The 27500-nt window shown below is 36.8% G+C and overlaps 1 protein-coding gene across 4 annotated transcripts in view; it reads left to right on the forward strand.

The window, feature by feature from the left end:
* Positions 1-27500, forward strand: part of LOC135217845 (transmembrane protein 64-like) — a 73644-nt gene that overhangs the window by 33380 nt on the left and 12764 nt on the right. For 3 of the 4 annotated variants that reach the window (XM_064253848.1, XM_064253850.1, XM_064253849.1), the window contains 2 exons: positions 19897-20061; positions 23839-24361. In XM_064253848.1, coding sequence (XP_064109918.1) covers positions 19897-20061; positions 23839-24361 — 688 coding nt within the window. Of the gene's footprint in view, positions 1-19896; positions 20062-23838; positions 24362-26636; positions 26750-27500 lie in introns of all 4 variants that reach the window. The other variant, XR_010315208.1, reaches the window with a different exon arrangement.

Genomic DNA, 27500 nt, shown 5'->3' on the forward strand with positions numbered 1-27500 from the left:
TTTAAGATGTAACAGTAGTCTCAAGGACATCCCTCACTCCCATTAGGGCACAGCATCTTCAAACTGTGAACTAGACCACTTTTATATTTGAAAAAAGAACTAAGGATTATAGAGCTATACTTATTGGAGTAAGTCTGATAATTGGTTAAAGGGGTTCAGGGTATTGGCACCCAGAGAATGCAGGACTTTTTGTGAACCTGTGCTTGTGAAAATAGATAGGTATATATTGCAAAGGGATAAAAAAATTGGGAATTAGGCATATAAATTACAAAGGGACAAGAATATGCAAAAGAAATAGCTTATATAGGTCAAGACAGGTGATGCGAGAAATTCAGTAATGTAATATATCTGTAATTGAAAACTAATTTTTGCCTGAAAAACAAGAAACGGATTTAATTTATATTATCTATAGATATTATTATCTATTCAACTTTGTTGAATAGATAATAATATCGTTACAGGAAGTGATTTGAGTCAATTTGGGTAATTGTTTTTTGATGTAGTTTTATTTTGGTAGATAGCAATATTCCGCCTTCTAGTGCATTACATTTATTTATTTGCTTTTTTTTTCATTTTGGTATATATTTTCCGTAATCGAAGGAAAAGAGTTGTGTTTGTCAGGGTTCACCAATTTTTTGACATGTTCTCTGAGTGTTCTTGCGCAAATTCTTTGAATGGTTTACATGGCCTTTAAGCAATTCATATGTAATAATTTTCCTGATATTTGTATCAAGGAACTTGATGGTTTTTGGTTCGCGTTTTCTGGTTTGTTTTCCTGGAGCGTGTCACATTTTACGCACGTACGAGAAGAAGAGTTGCCGATTGGCAAAAGCCTGTTCTGCTTTAAAGAAATATTTGCCAGAGAATTAGACAGTGTTAGGGAATTTAACGGTTACACGTAGTTATACTTACCTTTCCTTCCGTAGCCCCTGTACTAATCAATGGTAGCAATAATTCTTCACACCATCACAACTAGTCACGAATGGAAAATGTAATGCAAGTCATTTGGCAGAACTGATTGGATTGGCCATTTTGTTGGTACGTCTACCCCAAAGTATCGTAAATGATCATAATCGTGCTAAGAAACCTGGTGACGGTTTCAGTGTATTACATCTTTCGATACATGAATATATCTCCAGTCATCTTAATTTTAATTTTACATTAGTCCTCAAAGAAAAGTGACAAAAACATTCGACAAGAAACCGGGTTACAGTTTATGAATATTAGACCAGTGAATGCATGGACATTGACATATGAACATCTTCCCAATATTCTAATACTAATTTATTAGCACTTAGTCCGGAAAGAAGGGTAACAAACACATTCGACATAAACCGGATGACACTTTATGAGTATCAGACCAATTGCTACAGGAACGATGATACATTTTTTTTCTTTGCGCATACATTTTTCTTAATCGAAGAAAAGAATTGTGTTTATCCAGATATTAATTTAACCCCCTTAGCGGGTAGTGCTATCAGTACACCTCACATGGTACACTGTAGGCATTCCTTTAAGGGTCTTTGCAACCTCTCTCATTTCCTTTACTGTACCTCCGTTCATATTCTCTTTCTTCCATTTGACTTTTCACCCTCTCTAAAAAATTGTTTCCCAGTGCAACTGAGAGGTTTCCCTTCCGTTACGTCTTTCAGATTCAGACCTTCATCCTGTCAATTCTCCTTTCAGCACTGAATGACCTCATACGTGCCAGCGCTTGGCCTTTGGCCTAAATTCTATGTTCTATTCTATTCTATTTTAAGATTTATTTATCAGTGTTTAGTTTGGGGAGAAAAGTAACGAACACATTCGGAGCGAACAGAATGGGTAACTGACCCAGGAGTAAAGGTATACATAGATGTGGATGTGATGTTACTCTTTTTAATTGCCAGAGGCCGGGGCATTTTCATTCCGAGTCTAGATCTTTCTCTTGTTGCTCATAAAACGGAACAAGTAAATGAATGCAATCCGACAAATTCGGTTTCAAATATTGGAAAATTCGGTTCCTTATCATCGTCTAGTTTTACACTGACATTCATTTCTTATCAATATACTTAATGGTCTGACGATAACAGTGTTCATTGATCATGGTTCGCATCGGGGTATTATGTCATGGATTAACGACATCATAAGCTTTGAACTTACGCGGCTAGAAAGGATTATGGATGAGAATTTGTGCCATGCAGCAAAATGCATTACAAGTATTAAATGAAATCAGCTTCAAGTTCGACATAAAAAAAATAGTATCGCTGATGAATAGTTATGGATTGCTAGGGACATAAATTTGTCGCGTCGTTAAATTATGGCAAATTCACCTTTGGCTAACAGTGAAATTACAAAATTACATTGAACTGAGGTAGACGATTTACAGTGGGATTGTTTAAGAAGATTAGCGACTTCTAAACGGCTGATTTCTGTTCGATAAATTAGACAGTCAAATTTAACGTGTGCCCACACTGCAGTGAAGCACCCTATAAAAGTACTTAAGAACTTGTTTCACACTCATCACTCTTCTCCTTGCATTTGGATACATTTTTATCTCTTTGTTAATTTATTACTGTTTTTCCTTTTTAAAAAGTGGAATCTCTTCTTTTTGTATTTCCCTTTGCCTCGTCTTATTTCTTCCTAATGAACACCATATTCTCTGGAAGCTTGAATTTCACGTCAGTGACCTCTGTGGGCTTGTTCCATATGAATAGGTTTCATCTTCTTAATAATAATCATAATAAATACAAGTCAACGGATTATTGGTACTCTTAATCAGTAAGATTATCCAGTATTTGCCAAGGATCCGTTCTCATTCTCCGGACGTTGACTTGTTATCAACCTGTTTATTATATTCGCGCTACAATTATACGACTTGTGTTTGTGACTTTCGTACTGTAGTGGTCGAACGGGTCGCGTGAGCCAAGAAACGAGAAACAATTCGGAAGAAAATGGAACAGAACTCTAAGGAAGTTCGATGACGACTCAAAAATAAGAAAAAGAAAAAATAATAATAATAATAATAATAACAACAATCGTTGAGAAATTTAGAGTTGATTTAAATCGGCATAACGAAGTCACCAATTGTACAGTAGTCCAAGATTCTCGCCACTGTATCTAAATAAAGGTGTTAAGTTAAATGACTGGTAAACTTATTCTCATCCGATTAAAGTAGTGGAAGGAGTAACGGAATTTGCTTAACGTCAGACGCGGAACCATAAATTAATAATAATAATATCCTTTATTTCAGCTCAGGCCCACATTCATGGTATATACATGAGGCAACGTTATAAAAATGATAATCGACAGTGTCCACACAGTTGTTGAAGAAGTGAAAAATATAGCATTCATAACAATGGTCATGTCAGTAATAATATGGAGAATATTAGTAAAAAAAAATATTAAAAATGATAGCTAAAAAAAAAAAGATTGCATACAATTAATTTCCAGCTAGGAACATTGGGTGGTTACTGAAGATAGGTCCAGAAGGCTGAATACGAAAACTGGGAAAAGCAAGACTCAATAATAATAATAATAATAATAATAATAATAATAATAATAATAACAACAACGGCGCACATAGTAAGAAAAGTGATGGACTCCTAAGGAGGCAGGATGCAACCCGGAACCCCACACTATAAATATCACCCAGTCGAATTGGAAGACTGTGATAGACAATAATAATAATAATAATAATAATAATAATAATAATAATAATAATAATAATAATAATGAAGATAATATTAATGATAATAAACTTAGAAATATAATAATAATAATAATGAACTTTGCAGATGACAATTAATAATTGCAAATAAAGGGAATAAGTACACACAGCAACTCGGGCCACCCGCTGTGTGAACATAAAATCAAATCGGTGCTCAGTGAAACAACTTGGCTTTATCAGAACCCAAAGGTAACTTGTCGGAACTGTTATGTTGTTATGGAAATATCGAGATACAATTATACTGAATGGCAATTTAGACGGCCGCCTACAGAATATAGTACGTTCTCAAAAGGAAGCGATTGAGGCGGAAGTAAGTCGAATGTTTTCGGAGGGAAATTTAGGTCCTTCTTACTCACCTTGGCCTTTTGTGCTCGCGTGTCCACCGAGAAAAAGATGAGACGTACCGTACTGGACCCCAAGGAGTTAAACTTACAAACGGTGGCAGATCCGTTCATCCGTGATTTGACTTCCGTGGTTGGTTAGACAGACGAAAATATTTCATAACTATTGATCTGTTTATGGGATTGTTACGGACTCCACTCGCAGAAAAATCGAAACTTCCACCTCTAAGGTCGGTAGATGTAAGTTCTCAAGAGTGCCATTTACGTTTTAGTCAAGTCCCATTATTTTTTTTTATAGTTTTAACGAGAATTCTTCATAAATAAATTTTCGTTAAATTTTACTTGGTTGTTCGTAATAGCACGACTGAGAAAGACCTTGATCTTTCAGAGAAAGTATTGCAGGGATTGAAAGCAGCGAATCGCAGAGAAAAGTTGAAGAAATGTCGTGGTCATTCGATTAGCGAGAAATAAGTTTAAGTAATTCAGATGTTACAGCGCAGCGGTAAAATACTTTTGTATTTAACCGGTTTCTGATTTACTTTTGCAAGTTTTTATACTCATTTAGCCGCTCCTACAGAGATTTGTAAATGCAAGACGCTTCATTACCATAAAGACAACCTAAGCGGATGGCCTTCGAGATATATAAGAAACAGTAGCTAATTAAATCTACAGATTTTGGCACGAAGGAATAGACTAGGTCTAGGCTATAGCCCATACACTGGGAACAAATAGGTCATTCGGCTCACTGCTGTCGAGAAGAATTTTATATAGTGGTAGGTGCTAACGATGAAGGCATTGGCACGTTCTCATGCAAAAACAATCAGGTAAATTTCAAGGCTTAGGATATTACAGTAAAGAATTAAAAGGCCCCGGGAAAAACTGAAGCGTCAGCGATAGAGCGACATTGGGAGGGGTTAAATTTTTAAGCCATTTTATGTAGCTTGTGTCATATTCTGGTAAATGATCACAATGTTTTTTGGTTTATAATGGTACAGGCTCGTGAAGGAAGCTTTTGATATTTCCAAGGAAAGTTGAATGTGGTAGCTGAGCTCTCTCGACAGATTATATGACAGAGAAGTAGAGGCTTTTAAAGGAAATGGGATAGCTTTGAACTTGTAGAAGAATCAACGCTAGATTTAAGCGATAATAAGGAAAAGATCCAGGATGAGCCAGGGTGAATATTTAACTTCAAGTAAATTTCACATAATTATAACAAGGATTAACGAGGATTACTGAATATCCTTTAAAGGGATATTCAGGGACCATTAGCGAACTACTGCTGGAGACTTAACTGATGTGATGTGTGGAATGGTAACCATAAATGGGTACTTTTCCTATTGTTGCTTACCCAGATTCGAATGGTCCCCTCAGAAGAATGGCGATAGAGTTGATCTCTGGGTTAGAGAACACCAATAAAAAAATAAGAATGTTTTGGTTTGTATAATCAATATATAAGATTTGTCTTAATTCCGCTTAAGGCAAAAGCAGGAAGTGTGCTTCAGAATGGTTCGATACGATAATTTGCAGAAAGATACACAAGCACCAAGTGTGTTTACCTTAGAAAATGGATTTGATTACAGTAATAGTTGGCTGCAGAACGTGTGCGATCGTTTCTATGTAAAGAAGACGAATATAATGGCTTATCATCCGTCCAGTGACGGTCAGGCAGCAAGAGCAAACAAAAACGTATTAGTTGTCATGAGAATGGTTTTTGACAAGCAGATCCAATTGGGGGAGTTAAATTACCTTGAGCTCCGGTGACACTGATTACAAACGCTAAAGATATTCATACAGAAGCTACTATGGAATAAGAGCCTGGGTTGCCATAACAATGATGCTCACTTTTCTACGAATGAATAAGCGATCGGAACAGAATATAAGAAATTGGAAAAGAATCTATTAACCTTGGTTAGAAAAAAAAAAAACACGAAAAAAGCGGAGACTAGACTACAAACTAAGTGATGTGGTGTATGTTTAAGTAGAAATGTTAGCCTGCCACTTTGAAAGGTCACGTGAGATTTCGTAGGTGACATTTGCTAATTAAACGGGAACTTCGATGACATTGGAAGTTTGGATTTAAATACCAGGTGGGGTTTAAACTGAGATGGTTAATTGCATGTCCTAATTTGTCCTTGCAATTTGAAGTTACTGACGTTTTCCTTATATAATTTTATACTTATACGTTCGGAGGTAATGAGGGAAAGGAATAGTTCATTAATTCATAAAACATTTTGATGTTTAGGGTATTTTCCAAGATAGTAGCCCCCAAGATTTTTCGAGGGTCGTTATCTAGGACTAATATTTCTTGGGGATCGTTATCCTTATGATATTTACAGTCTTTTGTTTAGGTTTTTTCGGTAATCGCCAAGGGGCTTGTACTAAACACGCCGCAAAGGTGGATACATACAGGGTTATAAGTTTTAAGTGTTACTATCTAGGATAGATCAAAATTTTTGTTCATGACGATAGAGGTAATAATAATAATAAAGCAGCGATCAAAGATTTTGTTTCAGGATATTGACTTAGATTCGATATATGTTTACTTATTGGTACCAATAATAATAATAATAGTAATAAAGCAACAGTCAGAGAATAGGTTTCAGGATATTTATTATATTAAATATGCTATGTTTACGTATTGATATTAATTATTAACAATTATAGTCAACGGCAAAGTTAGACGGCTGCAATTTGGTATGTTTGATGATTGGAGGGTGGATGATCAACATACCGATTTGCAGCCCTCTATCCTCAGGAGTTCTTAAGGTCTGGAGGCGGACAGACAAAAATGCGGACTGACAGACAAATAGCCATCTCAGTAGTTTACTTTAAAAAAGAAACAAAAAATTGTTTGGTGAATGACTGCGGGCAAACGGGTCAGGAGCACCGTATGGAGACTGAGCACAGATACAGTGGAGTGTCAATTTTATGGGGTCGCATTATTCCATAGACCGAACCTTGACAAATGAGGTTATTTCCATTAAATGAAAAGTTTAGCTAAGCAAAACACAGACTTGTGGATGGTGAAATCACGCCCCCAATAATATTGGAACGCCCTCCTCAAGAGTGTATCAAAAGTTCACGGCTGAGACAAAAAGCGGTTTACCGTTGACCAATAAGGTCTTGAGAATAACTCCCTTGAAGGAGTGCCCATAGGTCTAGCCCAAAAATGTACTTTGCCAAAGAGGTCGTTCTCCTTGGAACATCAAAATGAGAGCTCCAAAAAATGGCTCTGAATTACCGTAAGTTCGGTGGTGAACCTTCCTCTCTCTCTCTCTCTCTCTCGTCCGTACCGTACGTAGAAGATGTTAAATCTGTTAAATGAATTAAGTTCATACTACGACCTTAACCCTCCACACCCCTAGATGTGATAAATTGATGACCACCAACAGCCACACCCACAAAAATCTATGTATAATATATATATATATTATATATATATATATATATATATATATATTATATATATATGTGTGTGTGTGTGTGTGTGTGTGTGTGTGTGGCGCGTGCGCGCGCTTTAGATTGGGTCTAAGAATATTAGAAATGTACATGAGCAGAGATAAGCTTTCTGAATCTAATTGCGCCTATATGTGATATTTACACACACACACACACACACACACACACACACATATATATATATATATATATATATATATATATATATATATATGTGTGTGTGTGTTTGTGTGTGTATACATACACACACAAACACACATACTTACACTCTAGCACTTGTTTGTTTTGATAAGGTAAATGCGGGCACTAGAAAGAAGCAGATAGATGTTATTCACAGAGCATATTTTCTGTTGTTTAGTCTCTCTCTCTCTCTCTCTCTCTCTCTCTCTGTGTTGATATTTTGAAACAGTTAATATCACACGTGTCATGACGCAAGAGAACCCTCAATTACTTATTTACTTATCGTACAGTTGTGGTGTCTAACCTTTTGTTGCACTCGCCCCTTATAGTAAAATTCATATACCTATACTCTGTTTTTTTTCCATCTGTCCATCCGCCTGTGGTGGTCTCGCATGGTAACACTGCGTCCCGGGCTTTAAATAGTTACGTAATGTGTAAGTTTTAAGTAACTAAAAGATATCTTGGTGTACATTTGCAACTGAAAAGTGTTTTAATAATTTACTGTATGGGAATTACACCGTTAATATGCGACATAGGATGTTATTTAAAGACCGGGATGCAGTGTTACCATGCGCAAACACCAAAGGCGGATGGACAGAGGATAGTTAGTGTTATGAATTCCTCGTGGGCAGTTATATCTGAATGTGTAATGGTGTTTCCTTTCATTTTGTAATAAGAAAAAGTCCTTTTTTAATTTAGTAATGTGATTGGAAATAATGACTATAGCAGATTCACATCAATCGTCTATTTGATTTCTTAGCCTGATTGGCCGTTGATAACCCAATGACTGGGCTGGAAACTCTCAGTCTCTCGATAAAGTTCACATAGGCAGGATGTATGTTCCACCTCTCCTGAGCGATACTTTTGAAAGACTTATCCCTCAGGAGAGGTGGAACATAGATCCTACCCATATGAATTCTCGAGAGAGACTGAGAGTTTCCAGCTCTGTGATTGGGTTATCAATAGCCAATCAGGAGCGTCGTAAGAGACTGGCCTAGACATCAAATACACGGTTGATGTGACTACTATAGTTTCCAGTTATTTTTTAAAGTTTTATTGCAATCTATTGTAGTTTAATTTCTGTCTACTTTTCAAAAGTGAACGAAGACAACTCATTAATTGAAGTAAAACCAAATGGATATTATACATTTTTTTATTACTAAATAGAAAGTTATCAATGAAATTTGTATCTTAGGCATTTTAACGGAAGGTTAAGGTGAATGCCCGGAAAGGTGCTGTGTTAAGTGAGGGCGTTGGTGAAGTCCCCCTAGATCTGTAGCTTGGAACACACACACACACACACACACAGATTGGAGAACAAGTATTTTTAAGAAATCCACATACAGTATCGGAGCGTCAATCTCCCTCTTTTGTGAGACAGCTTGACACCGAAACTGTATTTTGATATCTTAAATATGTTTGTTCTCCATATTGTAGTTGTTTTCAAGTCTTCACAGTTCGATACTGATCTGTTATTGCTTTGTAGCTTGCCCATTTGATTGCCAGAGATTTTAATGACGGAATCGGTGTGTGTGAACCAGTTTTAATCACAGAAAGGATTATAGATAATGAGTAAATCAATAAAAAACTTTTCCCAGTAATGTGTTGAAAATGTTATAAACACCATTAGAACGCAATCTCATAATGGATTATGTTGTCCTTTTTTTCCATCCCTGAATAAGACTTTTCAGACACGTTTTCTAACTTAAAATTCCTGTTAGGTCGTCCCCTCATCGATTAGGGCTGTCCTGTCATTAGTCAAGTACAGGAAGTTTCGTTTCATGAAGAGGAAAAATACTTTTTATACATCAGGGATAGGTTTTTTCACACAAGCGTAAATTACTCATTTCGATATCATGTTTATTCTGTGTTTTTTTCGCTTTTATTTCAGTCTATGCGTTGGGTGTTTGCTTTTAAATATACCACGATTGGTTAATACTGAATATTACCTTTGTAAACAAAATGAATTATGGAACCGGTGAAAGAATTAGCTACCCTGACTTTCGAATATGTTATTATTATTATTATTATTATTATTATTATTATTATTATTATTATTATTATTATTATTGTTGTTGTTGTTGTTGTTGTTGTTGTTGTTGTGGCTTTGTTTTTGTATTTGTGTTAGTCCAATGTTATGCAACGGCAGCGGTGATACTTTTAATTTGTGGAAACTAATGGCACGTAAATAGAGAGAGAGAGAGAGAGAGAGAGAGAGAGAGAGAGAGAGAGAGAGAGAGAGAGAGAGATCGAATATTTTGAATTAATTATTCAGATTCCTATCCAGTTAACTGACGTTGTTCATTCCTTCCACAAACAATATTAGGTCTGAATGTGTATGTTTCATGGTTACTCAAAGTTCCAGTATATTCTTTTTCTTTACTCCATTCCATTTTGGCTTATGTTTTCTTTATTCATCAAGTTTATCCATAATTAGCTAAATATCAATTCCTAATAACTAGATATTTAGTTCTTTCCTCTTTTCTTTCATTTTTCTATTGAGTGTTTCTTCCTGTGTAATCTAGCTAAGGAAGTACAAGATTGTAAGGAATTATTATTATCCAGAATGCACTGCGCGCGCGCGTGTACGTGCGTATGTTACCAATAAATACTTCTGTCCAAAACTGGACGGTTATACAGACAAATTTTGACAACAAATACTGCCATAATAGTTCTTTAACTGCTGAATAATCAGGACCGTACCCAGAGCTTTTTATGCGGGGTGGCCTTTTCCCCCAAAACTGGACCTTTTGTTCTATAAATGTCATTGCATATATATTGGTAAATACAAGATGAAATACTTGAAAATATGGACTTCCAGAAATTTGGGGGGTTTCGTTCGACCCCCTCCCCCCGACCCACCTACCTCATTACAGGCCTGAAATGTATAACACCTGTGGAGAAAACATCCACAGTTCGATCTGCTTCGTACACCACAACAGGAGACTCATCAGTATTGCCGTAGGCCACTAACACCACTTTTCATTTACGTTATTTTTTTTTAAACCTTAGATATTAAGACCCTTGCATTGGGAAAATAAAACTCGAGTTAACCCAGCACTTTCTCTTTCTTTCCTTCTCTCCTCTTTCCTCTCAAAACTGTGTGTACTCTCATTCAATTCATCTTTTATTTTCGCCACATGACCAAACCACCAGAAAACTAATCCATCTTATTGCCTTATAAAACCTCCTTCATAAACTTTCATTCTATCCGTATATTTCCCAACCTTTCAAGTTCAGTGTACTTCATATATATTACAGTGATAAATAATATATAAATATATCATATATATATATATATATATATATATATATATACATATATATATATATATATATATACACATATATATACATATATATTTTTTTTCTTCACTTACATTCGATAACTTGAATGTTTTGCTAAGAAGAGTTGTGCCAGAAGTCTTCATACATTTCCAAGACAGAACCTTGGTAAGTTCCCATGCCATCTATCTATGTTTCATGTGTCCTGCGATTCTCCTATTCCTGTGAAAGTCAACCACATACATTCTTGCATCATCATACAAAGAATTGTTCCGTCTTCCTAGCCTTCATATAAGCCAACAACATTACTCTTACTAATCTTCACTTTTAACTCTAATTTCACAACACTTTCAAACTCATTCACCAGTCGTACAGCATCTCTTCACTATCAGCATTTTTTACTGCATCATCTCCAAGCATAACCTTTCTCCACTTCTGTCACAAATCTTCTGCTCTCCCACCTATTCGCATTTTTTCACTGCATCATCTCCAAGCATGACCTTTCTCCACTTCTGTCACAAATCTTCTGCTCTCCCACCTATTCGCATCTACGTCATCCATTCTCTCATGACTGTATTTAGTGATTCTACACTTCTATTACCTCATGTACTTCCAGATTCCTGCCTGAGTAAGGCATTTCCATTCTTCCACCGTTCATGATTATATTCGTGGATCCTTCTTGACTTCAATTTAACTTCAACTTTTTTCTTGAAAAAATTATCTTTTAATGCTCTTAGAAACACTTGAACTCTTTCATTAACCTCTGCAGTTTCTCTTTCGTATCATGAGTTAATTCCGTTACTTCTACCAGCACCACCCATTTCATTGAAGTGCCAGGTTTTATCTCACAAACTTGTAACTACATTTCCCTTACTTTCCTCGATATCTCTCATTCATGTCCTCAAAATTATTACTAAGCTATGGAAACATACCATTGTATAGGCCCCATATTAAACCTTGTACCAGCTGTTCTCCCAAATTAAAAACAAATTTCACTTGCATTAAAATTTTTTTATCACATCTCTGTGAATTCTGTAATAAGCTTTTTTCTGTGTATATACACACCATATACAGGTTGTCCCATTACTCACAAACTCTCCGCGCAACTTTTTCGTAATAGTAATTTTTTTTTTTACACACCGTCTTCGTTATTAGGTCTGACTGTACCCGTCTTAATCCTTCCCTGTACCTTCCGCTACATGCTAAATAACGTTATGCACCATTATTCTTAAATTCAACTTAATCACCTTTACCCTTGTACAAAGAAACAATGATTAGTCTCGTCAGTTACTTTAAAATCATTTCTTCCTCAAGGCGTTTCTTGCTCACCCAAATCAGACCCACAACCGCTCTGTCAGCGCTGTGCAGCAGCATCTCACCCGTAATCTCATCAGTTCCAGCCGGCTTTCCATTATTCTTCCTGTTAATTGACTTCCTTACGTCCTCAACTATCGTTTCCACTGACATTTTCACGTTAACGTTAGCTTCTTCACCCTTTCGTAAAACAAATCTGCCTGTCTTCTTAAAGGAGCCAATAGTCTGCTCAGGTGACTGCAATGTAACAGCCTAGCTTCCATTTCTCATATTTAGGCTTTGGGGATCTATAATAATCATTGTATTGATCATTCCGGTGTCTGTTAGTATGTGCTGGTAAGTGTAGAGTGTTTTATCTTATCTTTTCCATGTTCATTTGTTTCACTTTCGTAATGGATGCTCTAGATAATTATGCACTTTACTCCCTTGTTCTCCGGCTGTCAGTGACTATGACGCAGTAGACAGCCCTTCATGCTTATATAATATTTTTTGGATGAGTGTTCTCCCAGATCTATTTAAGGTCAACATTGCATGCCGGTTGCATAAAAGTTCGATTTCTACCGCCACGATAACAAACGTTTCTGAGAGAAGCCTTTGTACAGGGCGTTCAGATGGGAGCGGACCACCGGGAAGTATAGGAATTCGATAGAACAGCTGAATTATACAGGACAGAGGGGGGGCGGGGGTGGGGGGGTGAAAAGAGAGGAGAGAGAGAGAGAGAGAGAGAGAGAAAGAGAATTGAAGGGGTGGGGTAGGAAGAGAGAGAGAGAGGGGGCGGGTTAATGAAGGGGTGGTTGTAGAAGAGAGAGATACAGGAGTGAAGGGGTTGAGAGAGAGAGAGAGAGAGAGAGAGAGAGATCGTTTTTGGTATATTGACGTTAGGTTACGACTTCCCCTGAATTTGATGAACGATTCTGATTAGATATGATGTTGATGAACTCCAAGTGTAGTAGATGTGTGATTGTACCATGAAACTGGAACTTTAGTTCAGCAAGTCGAATATGAATATGTCCGTTGCCATTTTCCAGTTTGTCCCTAAAGAGAACTTATATTCTTCCTCATATTGAAGAATTTCCTGCTTCTCTCCAAAACCAACGTCCTTCTTAGTTTTCTGTAAAAGAAAGCTACTGAGACGGCTTTGTCTAACCGACCGCACTTTTTCTATCCGTCCTCAGATCTTTAAGACCACGGAGTCTAGAGGGCTGCCGAGTGGTATGGTGATAATCCACCCTCCAATCACCGAACCTACCAAATGGCAGCCCTCTACCTCGGTTTTTTTTTTTTTTTTTTTTTTTAATCTAAGGTTAAATCTAGCCATAATCGTGCGCCTGGCAACAATATAGGTCAGTCCACCACCGGGCCGTGGTTAAAATTTCATGGGCCGCCGCGGCTCATACAGCATTATACCGAGACCACCGAAAGATATATCTATTTTCGGTGGCCTGGATTATACGGTTCGGAGCATTTTCTACGTGTTTTTGTAGAGTGATTGGTTTGTTCTGCAGATGGAGTTTGAATGTAGAGTAACTTTTAAACAACAAACGTACGACTGAAATACTAAATTTCTGCTAAGCCCAAGACACTCACTCACTCACGGTCGCTCTCACTAGTAGTACTACGTCACGAAGTGAATTCTTTATATGATTTTACAGGCGATGACCGTTTGAATATTGTAGGTGTTAGAATGATCTTGTAGCTAATGAGAGTGTTACGATTCAGTCGGACGAGAAACAATGGCCAATATGTACATGTATATGAAAACTGATTATTTTCGCTTACTCGGGGAGTAAGTCTACAAACAACTTTGTTGTTGTTGTTGTTGTTCTTATTCTTGTTGGGGTTAGGAAAGGTCTATGGAAGAGCCTAAAAGGGTCTGAAAAAGGCGTTTTGGGTTTTAGGATAGGATATTTATGATTTATTTATGATTTATTTATTAAAATGAAAATGTAAAGAATAAATAATGTGCATGTTAAACAGTAAAGAATAATTATTTTTGTTAAAATATAGCGTATTTATTTTAATTTTCGTTGGTGAAACAAGGCTCGTTGACCGTTGATTTTAGCATGTTTTAATTTACGTTAAAAGTTAGGAATATAATATTTACAACTGATGCGTGAGGGGAAAATCTTGCATGCGTCCTGAGTAAGCTGGAAGTCGTATCACGCCTTGTTCCATTTAGAAAATAATGTCGGCAACTTTGGTTGAATGCTTCATAACACTAGTAAGCATTTCTAATGAATAGGTAGCATTCTTATACTACAAATAGTGAGTATTTCATAGTTCTGTTTTCTACAACATTCCGTTGATTATAGATAATTTATTAGGAAGGTAAATGTCATTCTAATGCCGATGGGTATTGGGGCTTATTTTTTTTTTTTTTCCATTAAACGAGATATTCGAGAAAGGTTCTTTAGAGTTAGTAACCACTACTGACATCGGAAAACTGCTCTTCCAACACAGAAATAAAGATCATAAGGAACTTTTTATTTAGTTGACTTTATGCAGAACGGAAATTGAGCCTTGTGTTTGTTTAATTCTTTGTTTCTAATTATCTTATTGAACCTCCATGTATAAAGAATGTTATATGTTCTTTACAAAAAGGAAAATTTTATATTTTTTCCATATTCTAATTTACTCTATGGGGTGTATCACTTGGCGACCATTGACTCCTCACCTCTATCTTTCTTCGCTTTATGTCCTTTAGGCTTAGGCAAGACAAGATCACTAAATTGCCGTCCAGTCAGCCTCTATTTTGTTTACTTTCATTTATCGAAAGACTCTATTTTGGTAGAAACTCATGTTCATTATGACGATTGCTGATCAAGGTGAATCATGTCGGGTTTTGGCATTTTTTTTAACTCTTGCAACTGATTTGACGAGTAGGTTTGTGTAATCAATATCTTTTCCAAGGTTTTAAAGGTCTTAGGTTAAACAAAAAATCTTTTATAACATTTTACAAAACTTAGATTAAAAAAAAAGAAACTTCTAAGATTTCAAAAATCTCCTTATACCCCAATTTCATTGCATCTGATATGTTTAAGTGTTGATAGTAGATCAGTATTGAACTTTGAGACTTGGAAAAAAAGATACATTGGAAAACAAATGTTTTTAAGAATTCCACTTACAGTTTCGGAGCGTCATGCTTCCGCTTCAGCGAAGGGAGAGCATCACTCTCCGATTTTTTTTTTTCAAGTTTTATTAAGTATCTTTTCTTTCGCTGATTTTTTTGGGGTGGCTTATTTTCTAAGACTTCTATTATCAAGTATAAAATCCTGAATATCGTATCTTTGTTCCAATTAGTATCACAAGTGTCATTGACTGAATCAAAAAGCTCTAACAAAGTAAAATCCCCATCCACACAAATTAAAGAAAAAAACACAGGGAAAATTAAGTCAGATGTTGATATAAAATTCAGATAAAATCAAGAATATTAATTTTATCTTAACAGATAAGACTCACAAATAAGAATAATAACGTATACTCATTCTAAATAGGAATGAGTCGCGTTTGCAGTTTGTATCACCTGAGCTATGTCTCCCTGCACCTTCCCTCACTGATTAGTCGATACAGTATTTGTTTTTTCTCTTCTCTCTGTTATTGAATATTGATGACGTCAAAGGTATTTCGAAGAGTTTTGTGCATCAATTTCATTTTACTGTTTTCAAATCAAATGCAAATTGTCTCAAGCACGAGAAACAGACACCTACTCTGTTCAATTTCGAGAATGGGAATATTATATCCCCGAAACCTGACTGTATGTAAGAGACATCAATACAGAGAAGTTATCGTTACAAATTGTTTATTTTCCATCCTTTTTAGTTTTCTGTAAAAGAAAATTATTGAGATGGCTATTTGTCTGTCCGTCCGCACTTTTTCTCTCCACCCTCTAGATCTTAAAAGCTCCTGATCTGTCCACCCTCAGATCTCAAAAACTCCTGGAGCTAGCGGGTTGCAAATTGGTATGTTGATCATCCACCCTCTAATCATCAAACACACCAAATTTCAGCCCTCTAGCCTCAGTCGTTTTTATTTTATTTAAGGCTAAAGTTAGCTCAAGGTAACAAGTCTGTTTATTGGCAAAATGATAAAAGTTAAACAACAAACTTTCGTGATAAAATTATCCAACCATCCTGAAAATCGACTGATCAATAAGTACCAAATTTTACTCCCTATACATGGAGGTGTTATTGTTCGGGAAGACTGGTAAATACAAAATCTCTGCAGAGATGACAAATTTAACTATTCTCTACCAGTGGATTAGGTCGGATTTTTTAAATATACCTATGGTTCCAGATTGATACTAGGTGGTATAATATAACTACAAAAAATTATACCCAATTGTTTCAGACTGATGTTAAGTGGTATGATAAAAAATATTACTTTTTTATGTATGATGACTAATTTTAAACTATAACTTGCAACAATAAACCTTTTTACCAGAAAAATAAAAGTAAATTGAAGTGCACTGCATTATGCGCTGTTTAAAGATAATCGTAAAAGTGTAAAAATTCTGACGGGGCTCCACCGATATGTTTTTTTTAACCCTGTAACAATATGAGATCATGACACTGATTTACCTGCAAGGGATACCAAAAATTCTTACACATTTTTTTTTTCAGTGGTAAGAGTACCGTAATATATGTTCTATTCGAATTGATACTGGCACTCTATAGACTTCAAATGCTTCTAACACGTTCTTCCATTTCAAACTACTGACCTTAGGTTTTAGCAACCAAATTTCATTTGGGACGTGGTTTTCAAGAGGTCAAAATTGAGTGCAAATAGAGCGCAAGGTGCCTAAGAAGATGGAAAGCAATATTTACCTCAGGGAAACTTGATATGCGTTGATAGCAAGCTATAGGGCTCTGCTATAAAACCACACGACAAAAGCTCCTTTATGGAACATAAATTTAATGGATCACTCAGTGGTTTGTGAATAACATACCATCATCAGGTCTGACATCTGCAACACATGCTGTGTCATAACTGATAATGGTGAATAATATTTACGGTGTACTTGATGTGAGAGAGAGAGAGAGATGAAATTAGGCTTGTGATTTCGAAGGTCATTTTCATAATCTCAGCAACAATCAAAATCAAAGAGATAGAAGAAGGGGCGTGGCACTTGTGACCATGTAGAGAAAAAAACCTTACCGTAAAAAAAAAAAAAACATATGGGTAATCAATCGCTTTATATCCGAGTAACTTAACGGAAATGACAGCCACGCTTGACATTCAGTTCCAGGAAATGGATTTTCTCGGGCCAGTTATTTATTTAAAGAAGACCTTTAGGGAGCCAACGGCATTCGTCATAGTTACTGGGTCACTTAGCTTTTTCAAATATCGCCTCGCCACAACCTTTGAGGAACCTGGTACTCAGTCGGGTGTTTATGCTAATGTATCATATGATCGGAGTTAAGGAGCCCCTGTGTTTTCAGTTCTTAAAACATCTTTTAGGCTGATATATTACAGTTTCTGAAGCATGATTCAATAAGTGTATTCGCAGCAGACACCTAGAGGCATATCATGGAGGATTTCTTAAGTGATGCTTATCAGTATTCTAGAGAATTATATGTACCACCTAATGGCGCTGGCTTTATGATGCAGAATTTGCCGACGTTTTCGGAAGTCTGTTGAGTCGTCTTCTTTCCCACCGTTATCCCTACATTAAGGGGTCGGTTGCCTGATGCGTTCTAAAACATCAGGCATGGTCTATAGTTTGGTAAAAAGGTTTTTTACGACCGCATGCCCTACCTGTCATCATGCACTGTTATTGGCGGTGGGCCTCGCCTTTGATTAAAAAGTCCACCTGCAAGGCAGCAGTTTCCACAGTTAGTGGCGGTGGGCCTGGCCTTTTACTCAAAAGTAAGACTACAAGGCAGCAGCTGTCCTTTTAGTCGCCTTTTACAACACGCAGGACCTACGGTGGTAGTATTCTTACACCCCTACCGCAAGGATATTTAGGAAATCTGTTGAGTTCATGATAGTAAATTCCTCAGACGTGAGTTAGACATCATGGCGGTCAAGATACTTCACTTCCTGGATCCAGTTTCCCATTGTCAGATATGTTATTCATATAGAAACATCGATGCAGGTCTCGCGTGCAGTGCATAATGGTTCGTAATTTCGTTGTTCCTAAGTAAAACCTCGCGATAAGTCACCGTGTTTATTCTGAGTCACTGTATACTTACGTCGTTATTTGTTCTGCAGAATTAGCATGTGCATGAATATTTACGTTATGCAGACAGCTCTCTTCACTTGAAAAGTAATGTGACCTTAGAAGGCCAAAGCATTCAGTTATACCTACTTAATTGGCCATGATTCTGGTAGCTCTTTCTCTTGGGGAGCGGGTTGGGGGGGGGGGGGGTTGTTAGTCTTCAGTAACCAGGACACTGTGTTATTAGATCACTCATGTAAAAACACACACACATATATTTATATGTGTGTGTATATATATATGATTGTATATGTATACACACACACACACAACACACACACAACGATAGAGTTAAATATAGATATAATATATATACAGACAATAATATTATATATATATATACATATATATATATATATATATATATATATAGTTAATACGCTTTTTGATGTTTATATGGCTAGCAGTATCATGTATACAGACACGCTCTACTGGTTATACTCACCAGAAACATGCTTTGTTGTTAGCCGAAACGACCTTCTAATTTCTCGATATGCCCATATTTCTCGGACATGCTTTTAAGTGCAAACCTTGAATTACATTTGGATATTAATAAAGAACCCTTTCATCCTTGGTTGGATTCCAATCCAGTCACGGGTGAAGCTACCATAGCCTTCACCATGCTTTACGGCAACCGTGAAAGGGTAGCGTGAACAGTTGACCTTTTGGGATGCAACGTAGACCATATCAAAGGTTCCTTGGTGAACCCATTCACCCCTTTACCCGCTTACTCTGGTCTCTTTCCTGCAAGTGCTGCAGCTTCCTTGACTTTGTCTGTCGCAAAGTTTCACCTCTCATGTTGGCACATCCTTTGGGCGGAGACTTTCGAGAGGCTGGAATTATTGTGACAGCGGCGGCCTGGTTAATCCGTTTGATATATTAAGTAGAATAATTCACGCTCTCCTTTCTTCCGCCTGCAACGTGGACCGTTAACTTCTGCTCTACCCTCGACTTCGTTCATTACCCCATCCATTTAAACTTAGATTATGGATATATTATCCGTCCTTTCAGTACCTCAGCCGTAGTTTTCCATCATACTTATCATTATCCCGTCGACATTCGCATGAACACGTAACATTTTCTTCTTTTTTATATTCATGGATTTGTACAACTCTTTATATACGTATAATATTTAAGGCTATAACTTAATTTGGTTTCTTAAAGCTCAAACTAGCATCCCTCAGTGTTGTCTGATTTTTTTTTTCTAGAGTGATGTCCATTGTGTTTTTGTAAGGTTTAATGTTTGTAGTTTTCATGGCTTATAAATTTCAATAGCCTACCGTGCAGCAACATTTCCCAGTGATACATTTGTAGACCCCTCGTTCGCCACAGTCCTCCTCCTGCAATATCCTTAGAAACTCTTCGTTTACAACACAACTCTCTCCTTGCAGGTGTCAGGTGTGTCAACTTTGCTGTACATGACGGCATCCGTCATTGGCCTTCTTCCAACGCAACTCCTGAATTGTTACTTGGGTACTACGGTGAGGAATTTACAGGACGTTGTGTCAGATTCCTCCTCTGCAACGGCTACGGGCTGGATCATATTCAGCGTACAGGTGAGCGATTGACTGACATCAGAAAATAGAATTGTTGTGATTTACGTGTCTCTGAAGTTTAAGACGGCCAGGTTGCCTTTAATTTCATGTATAATAAAAAAAATAAAAAGATAATAAAGTAAATAATTGTAGAAAAGCAGTTGAGAGAGCTTTGTAATCCAAGCAGCAATATTCGGAACACAAGTATTCCCAGTAAGCCCTTCCTCCTAGAACTGTCACTTTTTTTGCTTGAGTCAGTTGGCAACATATGTCACCTCTTAAAATTTGTTTTCTTTTTTTTAATATATGCGACCCTTACTCCCATTTTTCCAGCCATCTTCCCTCGTAACTTAAAACTAATGAATCATTGTATTTAAGTTACATTTTAATGACTTTTTTCACGTGTATATTTTAATATTAAACCATTTCTCCCGGCAGCGGTGGTTTAAAAAACAACGCAACAGTCACTGAGTCATTCATATTTTAACTAATGAATTGTTGATGAATGCATGTAAGGAAGGTTTGTTGATGAATGGGAATGTTATGAATGCATGTAAGGTAATTGTGATGAATGCATGCAATAAGGTAAGTAATTGTTGATGAATTTCATGTAAGGGTAAAGGTAATTGTTGATGAGGCATGTAGTAAGGTAATTGTTGATGAATGCATGGTAAGGTAATTGTTGATGATGCATGTAAGTATTGTTGATGAATGCATGTAATGTAAGGTAGTTGTTGAGGAATGCATGTAAGGTAATTGTTGAGGAATGCATGTAAGGTAAGGTAATTGTGATGAATGGCATAAGGTAATTGTTGATGAATGCATGTAAGGGTAATTGTTGATGATGCCTGGTGTAACTTGTTTGGTAATTGTTGAATGCATGTAAGTAAGCATGTAAGGTAATTGGAATGCAATGTTAAGGTTTAATGTTTTGAATGAACTGCAATGTAGTTGTAATTGTTGATGAATGCAATGTAGGTAAGGTAATTGTTGATGAACAATGCTGTAATGGAATTGTTGATGAATGCTGTAAAGGTATTGTTGATGAATGCATGTAAGGTAATTGTTTGATGAATGCAGTAAGGTAATTGTTTGATGAAATGCATGTAGGTAAAGGTAATTGTTGATTGATGGCAATGTACGGTAATATGTTGATGAATGCTGTTAAGGTAATTGTTTTGATGAATTGCATGTAGGTAATTGTTGAATGGAATGCAATTGTTAGGTATTGTTGAGGAATGCTGTAGGTAATTGTTTGATAGAATTGCATTCGAAGGTCCTTGGTTATGAATGCTTGTTAAGGTAATTGTGTGCGGAATGCATGTATAATTGTTGAAGGAATGCAATCGTTAGGTATTGTTGATGGACTTGCATTCAGGTAAATTGGTTGAGGAATTGCAGTTTAAGGTAATTGTTGTGGACTGCATGTAGGTATTGTTGATGAATGGCCTCTAGGTAGTTGTTGATAATGCTTTAGGTAATTGTTGATGGAAGTGCATGTAAGGGGTAATTGTTGATGAATGCTGTAAGGTAATTGTTGATGAATGCATGTAATGTTAGTTGTTTGAAGGAATGCAATTGTAACTTGTAATTGTGGATGTTAATGCATGTAAGTAATTGTTGATATTGCCTCTGAAGTAGGTTGTTGATGATGCATTGTAAGGTAGTTGTTGAGGAATGCATGTAAGGTAATTGTTGAGGAATGCATGTAAGGTAATTGTTGATGAATGCATGTAAGGTAATTGTTGATGAATGCATGTAAGGTAGTTGTTGATGAATGCATGCTAAGTAAGGTTGTTTGGATGAATGAATGTAAGTTATTGTGCTGAAGCAGTAAGCGTATGGTGAATGAATGTCATGGTAAGGTAATTGTTGGATGAATGCCTCTAACGTAGGTTGTTGAGAATGCATGTAAAGGTAATTGTTGATGAATGGTATTGTATAGTAATGGAGGAATGCATGTAAGTAATTGTTGAGAATGCATGTAAGGAATTGTTGAGGAAATGCCATGTAAGTACATTGTGAGGAATGCATGTAAAGGTATTGTTGAATTGAATGCATGTAAAGTTAATTGTTGGGAAGCATGCTGTAAGGTTAATTGTGAGGAATGCATGTAAGTAATTGTTGATGAAATGCATGTAGGTAAATTGTGATGAATGCTAATTGTTGATGAATGCCTGTAAGGTAGTTGTTGAGGAATGCCTGTAAGGTAAACCTCCACATCAATAGATGTTTCATAACCCTATACAGAAAGCTCATCAGCGGTGCCTCGAACCCTTCTTACCCACACTTAGCGAAGTCCCTCTGCCTTGTACGCACTCTTACTCTTCCTACACACCAAGGCCTTCCTTTCTAATGCCGCTTTCCCTCCTATCTCGGTCTTCCTCTCCCCGTCCATCCTACTTCGGTCTTCCTCTCCCCTTCCCTCCTAAACTTCCCTTCCCTCCTAAACCTCCCTTCCCTCCTAAACTTGCAAATGATATATATACACTTTACACTAACCTATCACCCTCCAGTCTTTCCACATGGCCAGCCATCTCAAAACACCTAAGCTAACCTTCTCAGTGTTCCTATTGATGTTCGTATTCATTTCCATTTCATTTCTTACACGGAAATATAGTAGGCAAAAATGCACTTCCAAGCATGATTTTTTCCCTTCAATCAAATTCACCAACCGCACTTCACTTCTTTGATGGAGGTTTGGCGCAATAAACCTCCGTGATTCCTACATTCTCTTTATATATACTACATACACTCCAAGACTTGTCAGTCCTTTACTCACACTTTACTTTTCATATTTAGCCTTATTTCATCCTGGATTCATTTATTACATTTATTCATGCAAAACTATGCAAATTGACCCTTCCATTCTTGTCATTCTTATTAACATTCCACGCTTCTTATTTCTACTTTCCATTTATTCTCATAACTGCTTTTGCTCACAATTATTCACCTTTCTCCCCTTCCAAACACTTCAACTTTCACTAGCTTCTGCCCTTTCACAGCAGTGACAAAAAATTTAATATATGATCTTCTACATCATATATTGTAAAAATGTTATTCTTTACATTTTTATCATATCTATCATAATCATTTTCTAACTTCGTCCATGCTGTTAACATACAGCCTGGACTTTATTTTCAAGTTCTTCATTTTATTGTTTCATAACAATCATTTGATTCACGTCCCCCTCTCCTTGTTTAGACCCTCACAGTTCCTCGCTTATCTGTCATTCTTTCACCTTTCTTACTTTCTCAGACCAAACCTTATCATCCACCTTCCCGGCTACACTAATTAATACTATGCCCCCATAATTCTTACATTCTCCTCTATCAAACTTACCACATACAAAGAAACGATAATTCTCTCATCCATTCCTTTAGTATGTATACCTCATCCATACACCCGTAAAACTGCTTGTATTAACCATGCTTCTGATGTGTACAATACCTCCTTTCATATAAAAGTTTCTTTTCTAATATTTCCCTGAGCTTAGATTTCATTTGAGTGTCAGAATCCCCCCTCACCATAAAAACGCTTCTTTAACCATAGAAATTCTAACTTTTCACTCGTAATGCCACCTCCATTCCTAGTCAGGCACTCTCTAGGTACTTGAACGACTTTACTTCGTCCTCTTATCTATTGCATGTTCTTACATCGAAGGAAGTTCTTCAACTTCATTCTTTTCTCATCTCCTTGGTCTTGCCTTATTGGAGTTTTTCCCTGAAGCTCTACAGTATCTAGACAGTAAACAATTTCCATACGTCAACAACTAACGAGTGATCTTATTCTTGCCAGATTGCCATTAGCATCGCCCTCACCATCTGGGTCATCAGGAGAGCAAAAGCGGAGCTGCACAAAACCATGACAGCCGAACTGGCCCATCCCAGTAGTGACAGTTCATCCAGCTCACGGGCTTCGTCACCCGGTAACACCGAGGTCCCGGATGTTACGCAAAACCAGAATGGCATTGCGAACATCGCTACCTTGGTACCTACTTCACCTTGCCATACCATACCCCAAATGAATGGTAATTTAAACCCAAAAGAGCCACAGCAAGAGCAACACGACCAGCAGCACCTGCCAAACAGTCCTTTATCCCACCAATGCACGCCTCTAGCCTTACAAGCCCCCCCCATCCAATCCTCGTACCTACCCCAAAACATGAGACGCCACTCTAGTTCACACCTTAACTACCTGGCCATCTCTTCCGAGCGCTTCTATGATAATCCGTTGCATCTCTCCTCGCCTTCCAATAGTCTGAAGCGGCCCTTCAGTCCAGCAGATGAGGATGTTCATTGTAATATAGATATATGTGAAGGTGTGTATGTCCTTTTCGTCTGTTGTCTTTACCGTTTACAGTCTAGGCTTTTTTTGTACCATATTTTGCATTTTGTATTTCTTCATCCACTTTTTTTATTTGCATGCAACGTGCGCTCGATGGGAGTGTATGCCTCTGTGTATCAGGGTGTGTGAGTCTGAGAAGCAGGACTGCTGAGTTTCTGGATTTTTCATATTTTGAGCGTTGTACTATTTTTTGCAACGTCCGTTTTCCAATTTAAAATGTTGTTTTTTGTGTACGTGACTACATATGTATGTATATATTACAGTACACACATGTAGATATATATATATATATATATTATATATATATATTATATATATGTGTGTGTGTGTGTGTGTGTGCGTGTGTGTCTGTGTGTCTGTGTGTGTGTGTTTAGCAAATATAAGAGCATGCAGGCTGCACTGAGCGTCTGTAAATACTTGGGTACATTCGAGCAGGTTTTTTATTTCCGACGACGAATGTGATATTTACTTGTAAAAATGTTTAACAACATGGTTTATGTTATACAATGTTATCGTGTATATATGTACAGCATAAGATACAAATAACAACACATACAAATTCCGTTTTGCACAGAAATATATATCACATTAAGTCAAATGGAAAGGATAATGTTAGCTTAGGAATATATTCAGGGGATCATATATATATATATATATATATATATATATATATATATGATATATATATATATATATATACTATATATATATAGTGTGTACATTTTATATATATATATATATATATATATATATATATATATATATATTTATATATATGTACCATATACATACATATATATAATGTGCGTGTTTCTGTATGTGAAATACATGTGAGTGCATGTTTGGGTATGTAAAAATACATGGATAAATAGAAAAATATAACGCTAGGGAGCAAGAAAGCTAAGAGAGAGGCGCTACCTCAATCAGTACCAACGGCATTATGGTTCCGGATTTTTTCTTAAAACACGATCCATATTCGCTCGTTTCATCATAATCTTGAAATCCATCAAGAAAAACAGCGCAATATCCAGAGAACATTTATTATTATTATTATTATTATTATTATTATTATTATTATTATTATTATTATTATTATTATTATTATATTATATTATTATTATTATTATTATTATTATTATTATTATTATCCAGAAAATGAACCCTATTCATACGAAAAAAAGCCCACAGGAGCTATTGTCTTGAAATTCCAGCTTCCAAAGGAGTAAAGAGAAGCACAAAAAGATAGATCTCGTCTATCAAACGGATTTCGATGAAATTTGCTGTAAGAGTTTCTTGGGTGACTTCCTATAAACGATAAGGATTAGGAGCGACACGGATGGAGGTACTGAAAAGTTTGTATGGGAAGATTCGTTAAATCTTCTCTTATACCCATTGAAATTTGACCAGCTGGAAGGTGTCACCCAGATGATCACTCAATCCTTTCATTATTTTTCACTTATTATTCTAGCAAACAAAACGATTACCGACCCAAAAGCAACAGTAAATGAACAAGAGCTTTGATGGAACCAGGCAAGGAAGCCAATATAAACGCCTTGGACTTATTTACAGCGTTTCCTGTTGTGTGCTAAGTATATTCTGAAGACCTATAGATGACACGGTTTTTGAAAAGGATATTCAACATCTGGAATAACTATGGCAATGATATTTTTTTTTATGAGAATGGTAGATAGCGTATGTATATACAGGATTAATATATATGTGAATGCATGCATGCGTGTATTTATAGTAATCTAAGCATCCCCGAACACATTTACCTACAGAAAGAGCTTTTTAAATTGTCCGTGACCATTTCAACATTTACACAAACAGCATCATTGAAAGATCCAAGGCAAACAGAACGCTGACAATAAATCACAAACAATAAGAAACCCAGACTTCTAAGACTCCTAATATTTCCTTATTTTACCATTGAGGTCTTCTATTATTATGTCCTCCCACCGATAGCGATAATATGCATCTCCTTACATCGATATTTGTACGTTGCCATGAGTCTGATCCAGGCCTAGAGAGCTCATTGTTACTTACACCCCGCTTTGTGCTTACATCAAACTCTCAAAATCATATTGTTGTTGTTTTTGATGTTGTTGTTAGGGCAAGGTGACCTTGTGCCACCGCTTGCTCTAGCCCCCACTTACCTAGAAAACAATTTTGTAAGACAGTATCTAAGGTAGAGTGACAGGTACCCAAACACGCGCGGCCAGTAATCAAGTGCCTCCTCTCCCTTTCAGGATCGCAGGTAAACAAAAAAGAAAAATATTGATCAGTGTCATTCAGGTGGTCAAAGGGACAGACACCCTGTGTCAGATCTCAAGCGGAGAAGCAAAACCCCGGAAACCTACAGGTGATGATATCTACTGCCCTTCTTTTGTCCAGTTTTCTAAGCGTTTGTGATGACTGCCGAGCGGGAAGTTTAATTTGAGTGTACTTTTGGATTCGGATCGGATGTTGGATCATAAGGGACTGCTCTTCCTTTCATGGGATTCAGCCTTACACGTTTCAGCCTCAGGGACTGCCATAGAACGAAGCACGTTTAGTGCCCTGTGCTGATAGCGACATATTTCATGTTTTCGTGCGTGAGAGAGAGAGAGAGAGAGAGAGAGAGAGAGAGAGAGAGAGAGAGAGAGAGAGAGAGAGATTGACTGATTAATTGTTTGATTGATTTATGATTACTAAGACTGGCATTACAGTGTGAAAAAGAGAGAGAGAAAGTAACTCGGCATGACCATGTGAGCTGTCAATACTTCGCTCATCATTCTTCAAGTTCTAGGAATCATTTACTCAGACGCACGAAAGAAGCAACAGAATTGAAGGTGACATCAGAGCTGAACTGTGCAAACCACATACACTCTCTCTCTCGTTTGATTCTCTGACGTATTCGAGACGTGCTTTAATTCGGACAGCATGAAAAAACATATATACCACAGCACTCTTAATTAAAGGTTGCCTGAAATAGAACCAGCACCCACCCACTATCCACCCCTCGCTCGAGTGAGTCCTGTTGAGACTTGGAACCTCTGACGTGCATACGCAGTGGGAACCCCACCTCACCAGTAAATACTAGACAAACCCCATAGTAACCTACCATAAACAAA

The sequence above is a fragment of the Macrobrachium nipponense genome, chromosome 9 (assembly GCF_015104395.2).
Source record: "Macrobrachium nipponense isolate FS-2020 chromosome 9, ASM1510439v2, whole genome shotgun sequence".
NCBI lineage: Eukaryota > Metazoa > Arthropoda > Malacostraca > Decapoda > Palaemonidae > Macrobrachium > Macrobrachium nipponense.